The sequence below is a fragment of the Lontra canadensis genome, unplaced genomic scaffold (genome assembly GCF_010015895.1).
Source record: "Lontra canadensis isolate GAN:19392208 unplaced genomic scaffold, GSC_riverotter_1.0 scaffold60, whole genome shotgun sequence".
NCBI lineage: Eukaryota > Metazoa > Chordata > Mammalia > Carnivora > Mustelidae > Lontra > Lontra canadensis.
In genome coordinates, this window is record NW_022631054.1 from 1,873,976 (window position 1) to 1,889,180 (window position 15,205).

The window sequence follows — 15,205 nt, forward strand, 5'->3', positions numbered from 1 at the left end:
CTATTAATGAGATGTAAATTTCCCAGGGAAATGACAGAGATCTAGAAGTAGCACCTTCTGAACTAATATAATAAAGTTAATAATAATAATAGTGTATAATCTGAAGATATTAGTGTTAATTTGAATGCCAACACCGTATTTAAACAAGCCGAGAGAAGGGGAAATTATTTGCATAACTCAAACCAAGAAAGCCTAATCCGTGCTATTAAGGAACAACGGACAGTTCTTCTCTGAATGACCTAACACTCACGCTTTGCGGTCACAGATTGAGCAGAAGTGTTTTTTCAGCTCCTTATTTTATTTCTTTTTACTTAGGCTTTCTACCTCTCTTATTTCCAAAACCAAGCAGAGATACCTTACACCATTAAGCCCGATAGAAAACAGAATAAAAAAATAAATAAATAAAAACACAACCAAACGCATTTAGGGGAGAGAGAAGTAGGATGGGACCAGGCCCTCAGGATAAATGACTGCAGCCAAGCTCTGATTTTAATTTTCAGTTTCCTGGGAACATGGCATGGACAATTTAGGTAACCAAGTTACAGGTTAGTAGGCAGCTTTGTTAGGAGGGGGGGAGCTCTGAATTTGAAGCACCCCTTCTCTGCAGCTGAGAACAGCGCATCCCTACCCAGGGCCATCCCAACTTCACATGCCAGGCCCTGGTGGCCCAGCCCAGAGGTACCTACCTTCATAGCTGGCGTGGAAGCCCTGTGCGCTGACCGCGTAGTCACTGATGAGACGCAGAGAGAGGGTGGCGGCGGCGCTGACGATGGTGGCTGGCAGCTGAAATCCTGTGAGCCTGAAAGACAAAGAGGTGCCATTTAGGGAGAATGACCCCCTTGGGAAATGAGCATCCTTTAAGCATTTATTGAGCACCTGCTGGATGCACAATGCTGACTTCAGCCCAGGGAGGGATATGAAAGCAGACTAACACTAGACATGGGCAAGGTGTCCAAGGACAAAGAGGTGAGGGAGCAGAGGTGGTGGCAAGGGGAAGTCTCCTGTCACAGACAGGTGGAGGCCACTCCCCCAAAGCCATAGGCCATCCCCCGACCCAGAGGCCTGCCTCATCTATGTCTCTTCTCCTTTCTCCTCTTTGGGTGTCTTCTCCCATCTCTTCCCTTACTAGATGAGGTCTTCTGTGTCTCTGGGTCGACTTCACCACAAACTTAAAAACTGGTAATTGCCAACAGACAACATTCATTTGGATACTGAGGAAAACAGACCTAAGTGTTAAGTATCAGAAGGTGGCTGCTTCTCATCACAGAATTTATTCTTTAAAAGGAATAAGTTTACTGATTTTATAGAAATGATAAGTGCTTATTATTTTTAAAAGATGAAAGCAAAAAGTAAAAAAAAGAAAGAAAGAAAGAAAGAAAAACCAACGCAATCTAGAAATAACCTTGCTTAACAGTTGATATACAAAGTGATGGAGGGATCAATAGATGGGATCATCATCAATGAAATAATTTCATACAAATGGGATCGTACTGTACATGCTTTTAAAATTAAAACGCTTAATTTTTTTCTGTGAGTTCAGTGAAGGAAAAGAAACAAAGGTGAAATAGAATTGTTGAACCTGAGATAATTCGTTTGCAGCACAAGAGAATCATTTGGAAAAGATTCTTCTAATGTTAAAAAGATAAAGAAGCTTTCACTTAACTCTTGGGAACATATTTTAGGAAAGCAGGTGTCCACAGCTGGGTCCCCCACAGGTGACCTGAGTATGCACAGAGAAGGTGGTGAGGGGGCCAGTCCCCTATCTGCTTCTGTCCTTTATCTCCTCCCTGAGTCTTACCCTACATTCCTGCACCCCCATCAAGGCTCTGGGAGGGAGTTCAAGATTCACGTTTACTCTCATTTTCAAGTAGTATGGGACACCCGTGGTGCTCCTGGATCCTGCTCTATTCCTTCTATTGTCAAAATAATGCATTTCGTCCGACTCCAGGGGATGTCCAGATGTCCCCTGGAGTCATGAACTCTGGGTTCAGACACATCGAATTAGATAGGTGTCAAAGCCCACCATGAAAAGCCCTGTGCTAGATGAAGTCCTTGCCCTTCCCACCATTCTAATCTTACAGGATTCGTGTTAACTCAAAATAAACTCAAGGAACAGAGAAGGAAAGTGATGGAGCTGTGAAACAGGTGAAGTTTCAAGTTCATGTTCTCTTCTGATACAAAAGCCTCTAGCAAGAGATGCCTACATCACCCCATAATCTTTCCTCTACCTGCCCCTGACCTTCTGTCTCTGTCTCCCTCATTTCGTCATATGGGTCAGAAATTTAAATGTAAAATATTGAGACCATACATATTAGGAAAAAACTTTTTTTTTTTTTTTAATCATCTTATGTGGGGAAGATCTTTCTAAGAGTGACATGTTTAAAGGACTCCTTTGGAGGAGGAGGAGGGCACTTAACACAAGCAGGGTCATTCTGAGTCCTTCCATGGGATATGATATACAGATTCTCAGAGCCTTTTAGTTTTGGATACTAAATCACTAGGATGTAAGCTTGGGACTGCCAGAAGCCTTTTTATCAGTATCCAGAGCCTAGTTGCTTTACAAAATTATATTCTCCATGATACAGACAAAGCTGAAAGTGAGAGAAGAGAGACAGAACCCTGATGATACATTGTTGAGATCCTCAAGCCAGCCATGCAGAGACATTCAACTCTGCAGCGCCCTGTTACATGAGCCAACAATCCTTCTCTGTTTGCTTGCTTCCTTCCTTTCTTTTTTTTCTCAAGCTAATTTGATTTGAATTCTATTTCTTGCGATTGATTACTGGTGGAGACAGCATGAAATCCCAGAGGCATTAAAGGAAAGTATTGATTGACTTAATTATGTGAAAATTAAAAGCATGTAGCAAAGCAAAAGAAACTGCAAAAAAAAAAAGGAGGAAAAATACAAACTGGGAAGATTATAATATATATGACAAGAAGAGGGTGAGCATTCATAATCTATAAAGAACACTTACAAATTATGAGAAGGATAAGCAAGTAAAAAGGAAAAGGGCAAAGGACACAAAAATAGAAAAATGATCCAGCTACTTAATATAAAAAAAAAGTTAGAAACTAAATCCACAAGACTAATTTTTCACCTCTCACATTGGCAACTATCCAGACTTGGCAAAATTTACAGAAAGCAGATCCTGCAGTCATCAAAAAGATGATAAGGAAATACTACAGATTATATACATGCACTTGACAAATTAGATGAAATGGACCTGTTCCTTGAAAAGTGCAACCTAATGTAAGCTCCCCAGTATGAAGGAGATCATTTGAAAAGCCTTACCACTATTAAGGAAATTGAACTAGTAATTTTAAAAATCCCAAAAAAGATACATACCAGCCCAGATGGTTTCACTAGAGAATTCTACCAAGCATATAAAAGAGAATTAATACAAATGCTACATAATCTCTTCCAAAAAAACAGAGAAAAGAAAGAATACTTCCCAAACTCATTTATGAGATCAGTATTACCCTAATACCAAAACCAAAGACAGTCCAAATCAAGAGAACTAAAGACCCATATCCCACATGAATATAATCACAAAATCCTTAAAAATTATTAGCAAAGAGAATTCAGCAATATAATAAAATTATTATATACCATAAAAAGTGGGGTTTGTTCCAAAGACAAAAGGCTAGTTCAATGTTTGAAAATCGGTCACTGAAATTTACCACATTACCAGGCCAAAAGTAGAAAAATCACACAACTATATAAACTGATGTAGAAAAAGCATCCAACAAAATTCAGCACTCATTCATGATGGGGGGGCGGGAAGACTGTCAGAAAACTAGGGATAGAAGGAAATTTCCTGAACTTGATAAAGAACATCCATAAAAATCCTACAGCTAACCTCACACTTAATGGTAAAAGACTGCTTTTCCCTGAGGATTGACAATGAGTCAAGGATCCAATAAGTCAGCTGGAAAATCAGCAAAAGACACAAAGAGACATCTTACTAAAGAAGATACAAGAATGGCAAGCAAGCATATTAGAAATGCTCCATATCACTGGCCACTAGGGAAATGCAAAGTGAGAACATGTGGGAAGGTGGGCTACTTACTACTACATACCGTTAGAAAAGAGAAGATAAAAATCGGGACAACACTGAATGCTGACAATGATATGGAGCAAGTGGATTTCCCAGACATTGCTGGTAGGATGTAAAATGGAACAGACACTCGGGAAAGAGGCCATTTCATTAAAAGAAAGAAAGAAAGAAAGAAAGAAAGAAAGAAAGAAAGAAAGAAAGAAAGAAAGAAAGAAAGAGAAAGAAAGAGAGAAAGAAAGAGGAAGGAAGGAAGGAAGGAAGGAAGGAAGGAAGGAAGGAAGGAAGGAAGGAAGGAAGGAGTCGACATATACAATATAACAATCACACTCCTGGGCATTCATCCCAGAGAAATGAAAACTTGTATCATCACAAAAACCTGTACACAGTTGTTCATAGCTTTTCTTTTTTGGTAATAATCAACGACTGGAAAGGACCCAAATGTCCTGCAAGTGAATGACGAACCCCGTTCCACATACCACGGCACCTCCACACCATGGACTACTGCTCAGAGATAAAAAGGAATGGGCTATTTGTACGTACAACAATTTGAATGGATCTAAGGGCATTATGCTGAGTTAAAAAAAAAAAAAAAAAAGAAAGAAAGAAAAGCTCATCTCAGAAGATGACACATCAGAGGCTCCTGGGTGGCTCAGTCCTGATTTCGGCTCAGGTTGTGATCTCAGGGTTGCGAGATCGAGCCCCACACCAGGCTCCACCCTAAGCACGGAGCCTGCTTAAGATTCTCTCTCTACCCTCCCACCCCTCTCCTCACCATTGCTCCTGTGTGTATGCATGTACCCTCTCTCTCTCTCTCTAAAAAAAAAAAAAAAAAAAGAAAAAAAGAAAAAAAATGACATACCAGATGATTCCATTATATCAGGTTCCTGGAATGATATTAAAAAGATTAAAAACAGGGCATCTAGGGGGTTCAGTCAGTTAAGAGTCTGCCTTCAGCTCCGTTCATGATCCCAGGGTCCTGAGATCAAGCCCTGCACTGGGATCCCTGCTCAGCGGGGAGCCTGCTTCTCCCTCTACCCTACCCCACTGCTTGTAATCTCTCTCTCTCTCTCAAAGGGCAATTTAAATCAATAATTTATTATTTTACTCTCTCTCAAATAAATAAATAAAATCTTTTAAAAAGAGATATGGACAACAGATTTGTGGTGGCCAAAGGTAAGGGATAGGGAGAGGAAGGGAAGTGGGATAACTATAAAGAAGGGTAAATGTAAAGGAGGGAGCTCTTTGTGGCAATGGACCAGGTCTGTATCCTGATAGCAGTGGTGGTGACATAAATGCACACATGTGACAGAGTGACAAAGTCATAAACATATTCCCATGCCAACGTCAGTCTCCTGGTTTTGATATTTTACAACCGTTACATTCCATGTACCCACAGGGGGAAACTGGGAAAGGCACATGGAACCTCTGTACTATCTTTCAACCTTCTATGAACCTATAATGTCTTCTAAATTTAAAATTTTTAAAAATTACACTTGTGGCTCACACTGTGTTTCTATTGAACAGTACCTGAGTCCTCCATTAGTTTTGACCTAAACTTGGTCTACCTAGATTGAGCCTTGAGCTCCTACTTGGTCTTTCTCAGGCCCCTCTCTCCAGCTGCTTCCTGTACATTCTATCACCCATCCCCCAAACACACACACCTGCAGCATGGTTGGGTCCCTGCTGGAAAAGGACTGCTTACTGAAACCATACTCCAGCCCCAAAGCCACCACTCACATGTCCCTTGGCTTCCTTCTGACATGCCCATGCACCAGATACCCTTCTCCCATACCCAGACACGCATGTCTGCCGATGACAGATTGCTGCCCCCAATGGCAGGCATTAAAATGTCAAACTGTCCCCACTAGGGTCAGACCTCTATCTGCAACTGCTCTCCAGGCCCCATCCCAACCGTCCCTAGGTGTCTCCAACCTCCAAATGGGCCCAAGTCACAGCAGGTGCAACTTGGCTCTATACCCTTGGGTGTCCTTCCCAGACGGTCTGGGAAGACTCTTCCTTCAACAACATACAGCTTCATGTGGGCCTCTCACACTTCAACAAGGCTGCTCCCATGATATTTCTAAGCTGCCGTTAAAGATTCCTAGACCCTAGTTTCTTGGTACTATATTGACACAAGCCGCGCATAGCTAATGTACACTGTCAACAAACAATTACAGTTTTATCACTTGCAATATATGGAATTGCAGCTTATAAGGCATTTTCTCTAATTAGATATTTACCATCCTGCTCTTTCTTTCCCAGCCTTAGTAGATAAATTCTAACATGGAGGATTCCTCAAAAGTGCTAATGCGGGAGGGGGTGTGAAAGCCTGGATCTCCCGTCTGGATACTTGAATCATCACTCCCCTCCCCCAGCCCCCGTGCCCGATTTTCCCTCACCCACTCTGGGTCCCCAAATAAATCTGAGACAAGCTGATGACCTCACAGGAACAATAACCATGCTGCGCTTTGGAATAAGCAAACAAAACTTCCAGACGTTCCCACCGTTTATCTGATGAATCTAAATACCATATTGAAAGGAGTTAAGCATGCTTCAAGAGTGGAATCTAGGCTTATCAGAGACTTGGGCTAAGGGGATGGCAAGATCAGCAAAAGCCCCTCCTGCTGTTGGCTCTCTCCCCCATTGACTCTAAAGTGAGCAGAGGAGAGCTTGGTGGCATGGCCCCAGATATAAGAGAATGCTCCTCTTCAGCTTTTTCAAGCCTCCCTGTCTTTCTCGCTCCTCAGGAACCTTCTCTTTGCTTCTGCCTCCATGCCCAGAGTCACCCAGGATCTTGGACCCTGGTGATGTCCAAGACCCCAAACTTCTCACTCTCCCAGTGCTGAATCCACCAATGGATTCCCATTGTTCTTAAGATTAAGGCCAGGACCCCTAGTGCCTTACACAGCGCCTTACACAGACTCAGCCCCTGCATCCCACCTGGCTCCGGCCCCATCAGTCTTCCTAGGTCAAGGGCAGGGGCCATGGTCGGCCCCAAGTGCAGGCAATAAGTTGTGTGTTTCCTGTGGAGAATCTGAAAATGATAATAAAACAGAGGCTTCCCATGAGGCTGTTCTACAAACACTGTCAGTGATAAAATGTTCTTCTCTTACCTTTCTCCCCACCCTCCTCCAGGCTTCAATCCCTTCAGTATGCAACCCCCCCCCCCCAGGGTCTTTGCACATGCCCTTTCCTTTTTAGAGCACTTTCTCACCTCCTCTCCACCTCCTGGGCTAATTTACTCCTTCCCCTCGTTCAAATCTTGTCACAAATGTCTCAACACTTCAGTGTTTCTGAAAGAGGCTGCCTTGACCTCCCAGAGCAGTCAATCTATTTGCATCCTCATGGGTCCCTTGGGCAGTCACTGGTGCTCCTCAGCACGTAACCCTGGCTTTGCTTTCTTCCCAGATACCGGGTAGAATGGCATCTCCCCACCACGGCCAAGGGCAAGCCTGGCCGTGGCACTGTCTTTGCCAAGGCTATGTGGGTAGTCGCAGAGTGCGCTCTTTCTGGGAGGGAGGCTTGAAGAGCCTGTGCACCTCTTGCCCAATTCCCCCATTGCAGGGATCCCTGGTTCCTGCCAGCCTGGGTCTTGGGGTGACTCCAGCCAGCAGAGAGCAGAGCCCCTGCAAGCTGTTTTTGGATTTAACTGTTTGAGCAAGAAAGAACCTTGGTGGGTTAAACCACTGAGATTTGAGGATTAGTTGTTACCACAGTGTTTTAAAATGTAGCTTTTATTATTATTCAGTGTGGTGAGGCCAGCAGATCAAGAGTGGACTGTCAACAAAATGATAGCTTGTTTATTCGTGGTTCCCGAGGGAAAGGGGCCCAGGGCAGCCTTCTGAGGACAGGGGCAAGAACACTGCATAAACACTGCTGTGACTCGAGCACCACTCCTCAAGAGGAAGCAGAGATCTGTCTGCCCCCAGGGATGACACATACAGGATGCTCCCTGGGGGATACAGCTCAAGGCTTTGTGCTTGCTTTACTTGGCCTGCCTTTCTCTTGCTTCAGCTCACGACTCTCTCCCCTCCACCCACACAAGCCTGTGCACTTCTCTTGAATGTGCTGTGTTTCTTCCCGCCCCAGGGCCTTTGCATCAGCTGCCCCTAGGGCTGCATGAGCTGCCCACCTCCCCTTAGCCATCCAAGCTGCCATCATCCTCCCTTCCCATCCCCACTAGCTTCTCAGGTCTCAGACTGAACGTTACCTCCTCTGGGAAAGGGCATAGGGATCTCTGATCAATGTTCTCAGAGGACAGAGGACTTTTTCCTTTGCAATACTCATTCTGTCATAGCTTGATTTTCTTATTGAATTACTTGGGATGTATCTGTCTTTCCTTCTTATGATAAGTCTCTTAAAGGCAAGGACTAGATTTAACTTTCTCTCTGCATCGCTAGTATACAGCACATACTAGAAAGTGATCCCCCCCTCAAATTCTTATGTTGCAAGTCAACTCCCCCCATGTGTGATAATTAGGAGGTGGGGCCTTTGGGAGGTAATTAGGTTTAAATGAGGTTGTGAGGGCAGAGCCCTCTTGCATGGGATACTTGAACAGGATCTCTGCTCTCTACCATGAGACGGTTCAAGGGGAAGATGGCAGCCAGCCTACAGACCAGAATACGGCTCTCACCACATCTTCACATGCTGGCCCCCTGACCGTGTGCTGTCAGTCTCCAGAGCAATGGGAAATACATCTCTGTTGTTTACAAGCCACCCGGTCAGTCTATGGAATGTTTGTTATAGCAGTCAAACAGATTAAGGCAAATGTAAAAGGAATGAATGAATGGATATTCAACCATCAGAGAGCAGACAGAAAAGGCCTGATTACTGTTGTTTGACAGCTAGCTTACAAGGTCGGCCTTTGGCTGGTATTGAACCTGGATTTCAGGAGGGTCCCCACCTTTCCCAGAATTGCTAAGAGTCATCTAGACTATCAATGTGAACATTACAGTTCACTCTAAACACCTGCCTTCCCGCTGGGAGTCTGAAACTTTAGTACACTCTGGGCAGACAGTGCTGATGTCGCTGCTCCCAGGAAAAACTCAGTCTCCGGTGGGCCTCCCTGGTGGCAGCGTTTTCAAGTGTGTTCCTTGCCAGGGTGATTAAGCACATTCTGCGTGAACCCACTGGGAAAGGACTCCTGGTAGCCCGTGCCGGGTTTCCCCCAGACTTCATCCCGTGCACGGTTTCCCATCACCTTCACCGTGACAGATCATAGCCAGGAGGACAACAATGGGCTACATCCTGTGAGTCCTCTTAGCGTATCATGGAAGCTGTGGGTGGTTGCAGGGACCCCCCAGCACAGAGGGCAACAAGTGACCACAACCCGATCCGTCTGCAAAGTACAAGTCAAGAACCAGACTGTTCTTCAAAGGATATTCTAGGGTGTCTATTGGTTAAACAGAATTGGAAAAAGTTAGGCAAGGAGTTTTCAGAGAAAAAAAAAAAAGAAATAAAGTGTTTGTGGAGACATTTAATGGGTGAATAGCAAACTTGCAAGACAGGAGTAGATGATGCCAAGAGCTCCCAACCCATTTGGGATCAGAGACTCTTTTATCCTTAGAGTGTACGGCCTGGGGCTCTGTGGGACACCACCTAGGAAATCAGATGTGCAGAGAAGGCAGGTCACAACGTTCGAGAATGCCGAGGTACCTCATCTCAGAAGCCCTGAAACCCAAGATGACCAAAAGCCCGAGGGGATGGTCCCTGTGCTGTCCCAAGACCCAGGGATCCTGGCAATAAATCCCTATTTCTGAGAATAATCCATGCATGTAATTTCTCTGAAATCTTAAAGAGCCCAGTTAATAGAGAATTATCCAGGATAAGCAGTAATATAGCAAACTGGGCCTTTATTGGATGGCTCTCATTTAAGGCTCTTAGCACATCAAACAGTAATATAAAAAAAGACATGTCAATTAACCTTGGGAATAAAAGAGTAAATGCAAGCAACATTTGTCACACTGACAGGCGTGGCAAACAGTGTTTTGATTTGCCAGCAGCCTTATTCCAGACAGCAGCCACTAGTTAGATACATAAACCATTAAGCTAAAAACAGAACTATCATTACAGGCACTGTCTAGTCATTTGCAGGTAATTGATGGACATTAGTCATAATCACACACAATACACAGACACACACATACACCCCTACAGACATAGTTTCTCTCTGGTGATTCCCATTTGCATTGCATCAGGAGCTTCTAAAATTGGGGAACTTGCAGAAAAAGAGCTTTCTGTGCTTTTAAGTGTCTGTGTCATGAGCTCTTTTCTTAGAGGACCTGTGGGCTGGGGCACTGTGGAGCACTCTCTGGGAGATGGGATGCTCAGAGAAGGCAGGTCACAGAGCTTCTGCTACTGCTAAACTGGTCATGACACCACTGACACTCCTGGTCTCAGAAGCCCTGAAACCCACAGTAACCAAAAATCTGTAGAGCTGGGTCCTGTGCTGTCCCAAGATTGGGGATCCTTGGAATAAACCCCTCATTTCTGAGGATGACCTGGCATTAGCCACATATCGGCTAAAAAAGAAATCCCAGCTTAAGTCCAAAGGATCTTCTCTAAAAGGTCTAGGTCTATCCAGAAAACATCCGCTGGCCTTAGAAACGTCTGCTTTCAGCTGCACACATACAAACATTTTGGGGAGGCCAGTATACCTGTCCAAAGTATGGCTCGGTGGGAGCGATGCTAGGCATCCAAATCTCCAGATACCCTGTCTGGGACGCATGCAGGCTTTAGAAGCAAGGTCTGGAGTCAAAGCAGGCCCACCTGCTGACAGCTAAAAATAAGGAAGCAGCACTGTATGCTTAGAATGCAAATGCTAAGCGTGCTCACTCTGTCAATACCCAGGAGTGTTTCCCATAGAGCTGCAGCTTCAGATTCTGCAGGAAGGAGCCTTGGGTATTCTCTCTCCATGCTGCATCCAGTGTGATGTTTGTAGATTTGCCTGAGAAAACCTGCAAATAATTTTGGGAAGTGCTATGTCTGAAGTAGCACCCTAGTTCTCAGACGGTGTGCCGTGGTAGGCTAGGGTGCTGCAGGGAACTCATAAGAGAGCTGTGGAATATTTTAAATTTCCAAAGGAATCCATGACACTCAGTATCTGTTGGCCACCCAAAGGATGAGCTCGAGGCAGTTCACAGTTGCAACGTGAAGTTACATTCCATGAGATGACATCATATCTTTGCCAAGCAGCGGGTTTAGGGGTTGGTGTGGTATATAACACAGGTGCTGGGTGAAAATCAGTGTGGAACAGGATATGAGGATGGCGGCATCCAATCTGATTCCAAGATTTGAGAAACTGGGCATAGCCCAACAAGTACGCACAGCCAATTCATAAGTAATGGTGGTTATTTAAGGAAGAAATAAAAATTGGATTTTTTTCTTTCAATTTATATTTATTATTTGTTCAAACAGCTACAAAATGGTTAGGGTATAAATACTTATTTAGCCATTTGGACCTAACTATTTAGTAAGTAGAGCTAATAGGTATTTCTTTTACCCATGGAGCACCCGTTTTATCCATGGAAAAATAACTGAGGCACCTAATGGCACTTCAAGCTAAGAAATGTTGGGAATCCACACATCAATGTACTAGAGGCTCTGAGAAGTCCTGCAGCAAGAAAAATAGACAAACACAGTTGAAGCGAGCATGCCCCACACTTCTTGATCCAGCATACCCATGAACAGCCTTCTTAATGACAAAAGCTTGGAATATCTAGGACTGTTACACAGGATTTGCTCTATGATCTGACAGGTTCCAAAAAGAGACCAGAGGCTGACTTATTCCTATTATTAACATTTTAAAATTCTTTCTCATCAACCATGCATTCAACAAATATTGTGTGCGTTATTAAACGTCATGTACTATGTTTGGTTCTGAGGATAGAAATGTATAAGACACGGAAATGTCCCTCAAGAGGTTCATGCTCAAAAGCAGAAACTTCCATTAATTTATCCAGAAATTCAGTCACATCTCGTCACCTTCATTGTTACCATCCTGGTTCGCCCCACCTCCATCTCTTGCCTTGCTGATTACAATAACCTCCCAACTGTTCTCCCTACATCCTTCTTGCCCCCTCCAGACTATTCTCAATACAGCAGCCAGCAGGATCACTTTAAGTCGGATTATGTCACTTCTCTGCTTATAACTCTTCTAAAGGTGTCCCACTTGATTTGGGATAAAGCCCAAGGCTTCATAATGACCCACAGGCCCTGGGCAAACCTCTTGCCATCACCACTCACTCTCATTCCCTCTCTCTCTATCACCTAATAGTCTCCCCTGCTCACTCACTCCACCTGTAATGGCCTGAACGTACCTGGCGAGTTTCTGTCTCAGAGCCTTTGTGCTTGCTGTTCCCTCAGCTTTTCCCAGCTATCCCACCTCCTTCCCTGCACGTGGTTGACTGGTTCCCCATCTTCTTCAGGAGTTTTTCTCACCTATCACCTTTCCATCGAGGTCTTCGATGACCACTCTAGTTAAAATTGCAAACTTCTCGGAGACCCTGGGTGACTCAGTGGGTTAAGCCTCTTCAGCTCAGATCATGATCTCATGGTCCTGGAATTGAGCCCCACATTGGGCTCTGCTCAGCAGGGAGCCTGCTTCCCCTTCTCTCTCTGCCTGCCTCTCTTCCTACTTGTGATCTCTCTCTGTCAAATAAATAAATAAAATCTTAAAAAAAAAAAATTGCGACCTTCTCCCCTCCCCCCACTTCCCATCTCCTTATCTCTTAGTTCTGCATTTCTTATCCCCATCTGACATACTATATATTTGATTCATCCTTATTTATTAATTCCACCTTTCCCCATTATTCTGTGAATTCCACGAGGACAGCGATTTTGACCCATCTGGTCACCTGGTCTATGCCCAGCATTAGAGATCAGTGCCAGGCACACAGTAGGAGTTAATAATTAATTGTACTACTGCTGAAGACACAATGATAATGCAACACAGTAAGTTCAGTGACAGCAATGTGCCCCAGGAATTCGACATCATCAGCCCGAGCTAATCTAAAAGGATAGATTGTTAGCCAATCATCCAAAGGGCATGGAGGGTAGCAGGAGCACAGGGAGGTCATTTCAAGCAAAGGGGACAGCATGAGCAGAGGAAAGACAAAATCCAACTCCACGTGTAATTTATGAACTTGTTCTCCAACCAAAGACAGGAGAACAAATGGATACAACCAGCTGTTCATCCTCCATGTGTTTGCCATGACTGCTTAATTACTAGTCTCCCCAAGAGAGGGGATTTTTCTGGAGGCTGCTCAGCCTTCTAACAGAGGCAGACTTCATCTGCTTTCACGGGATCCTGGAAAACCTTGACCCAGCTTGGCCTTTCATGACAGGTGCAGTTAATAATAAAGAGCCCTTCCCTGTGCCCTCAGCTGGAGACCTGATAGGACCAAGCCACAGGGGCAGTGAGACGGCTTGGTCACCTGGGAGTTTTTGCAAGGGGTCTGGGCAATCTCTCAGGCTCTTTGTCCCAGCATCTTTCTGAATCTCTAATTCTAGTCTGGCCTCTGGGATTTTTCAGGCCACCATATTGCACAATTCTGAGGGATGTGATTCATATTATAGTCAACGGCTGTATGTGTTCAGACCTGTTGCCTTGTCCCTGGGTTTGGTCTCTTTGTCTGGAACCCCAGAATTAGACAACCGTCAGCTTGAATTTGGAACTGAGTTTCACCCCCTGGATGACATCTTCAATCATCTTTGGTGCAAAGCGGGAACCAAAGCAGATTGATGCAAACAAAGCACAATCCCATAATCCTCAAGGTCTGGCCCATGTCTATGGGGGGGGGCGGTTGAAATGACACAAAGAAAGACATGAAAGCCCCAGAGATAATGGCAAGATTTGAGAGGCTGCCACGTGAACAGATAGAGTATCGTGTTTACAGAGGGGTCCCACTGACCACGCCACCTGATGCTGCCCAGTCTTCACGCTCTATTGTCACTCAGATTTACTGTCCTCCTATTCCAAACACTGAATATTTTATTTACAGGCACTGTTTGTTCATTGCTTATCGTCCTCTGCTTGAAAATAAGCTCCAATTAGAACAAGGACTCTGTCGTCTTGGTTACCTTTTTATGTTTAGTGCCTAGCACACAGTAGGGGCCCAATAAATACATGGGAAAGTGAATGGAAGAAGGAATGAAAGAGGAAAGATAAAAGGGAGGGAGGGAGGAAGGAAGGAAGAGTTGGCGGTGTCAGAGTAGTTGGGAAGAGAAAACATTTCAAGAAGCACGAGGTCAGTGGTGGCAAACCCTTTTGAGGGAACTGGTACAGGAGGACTGGAGGGCCAATGGTTGTGGCAGGTAGAACAGTAGTGACTTTCTCCAGAGCATTCTAAGTGTAGTAAGGCTGAAAGTGGGTTACAGTGGGTTAAGCTGCTCACAGGAAGGAAGGAAGTAGAGGTATTGAGTCTAGACTGCTCCCCCAAGGCATGGTGTTGAAAGGAATAGCGTCCATAGAAAGCTACTTTCAAACAAAAGCCTTTTTAGACCCCTAATCAGAAAGGCTCATTTCTACCTTTCTCTCCTGCCCGTCCCTTCCTGTGGCTTCTCTCAGAGCGCATACCATTAATCATCTCTCATTACTTTATTTTTTAATAGAATAAGCAAGTTCCTAGGCATTTGTTTCAGTCTGATACACATTCTCTTGGCAGGATAATAATTGATACCTTAAGTGACCTCATTAATCAGCAGGGACAATTAGAACGAGGACAATTTTCCGTTGTCGCCTGTCTAAGAAAGACTGAAAGTTACTCACTATCTCCACGTCTTCCTATGGTGACCTCCATGGGTGACTTACTCCTCATTAGCCCACGAGTCCATTACTTGGCCTCTCCAAGCAAAGTGGAGACAAGAAATCTCCAGAGAAGGTTAAAATTTAGTGGTACACATAGGGAGTCAATACGAGTCCATTTTCATTGCGGGGCTGCCATCCTTGAAGCCCTCTTCTTGTCTCTCCTCTGGGGAAAACGGGTCTGTACTACTCCAGGAATTTCCAAAGAGGCAAGCAAAAATATAACATTAGTAGAGGAATTTCTTAAAATGTAGGAAGAAAGCATGCCCCTTCAAGGCAACTTCTGGTCAATCTTTTGATCAAGTGGAATGTTCTCCACAAAGTGCATTATCATCACCTTCAT

The 15,205-nt window shown here is 44.4% G+C and overlaps 1 protein-coding gene across 1 annotated transcript in view; it reads right to left on the bottom strand.

Moving 5' to 3' along the window:
- CSMD2 (CUB and Sushi multiple domains 2) overlaps positions 1–15,205 on the bottom strand; it is a 593,647-nt gene that overhangs the window by 491,222 nt on the left and 87,220 nt on the right. Inside the window, exon 3 of the mRNA XM_032877161.1 lies at positions 687–799. Within this exon, the coding sequence (XP_032733052.1) occupies positions 687–799 (113 nt within the window). The remainder of the gene's footprint in view (positions 1–686; positions 800–15,205) is intronic.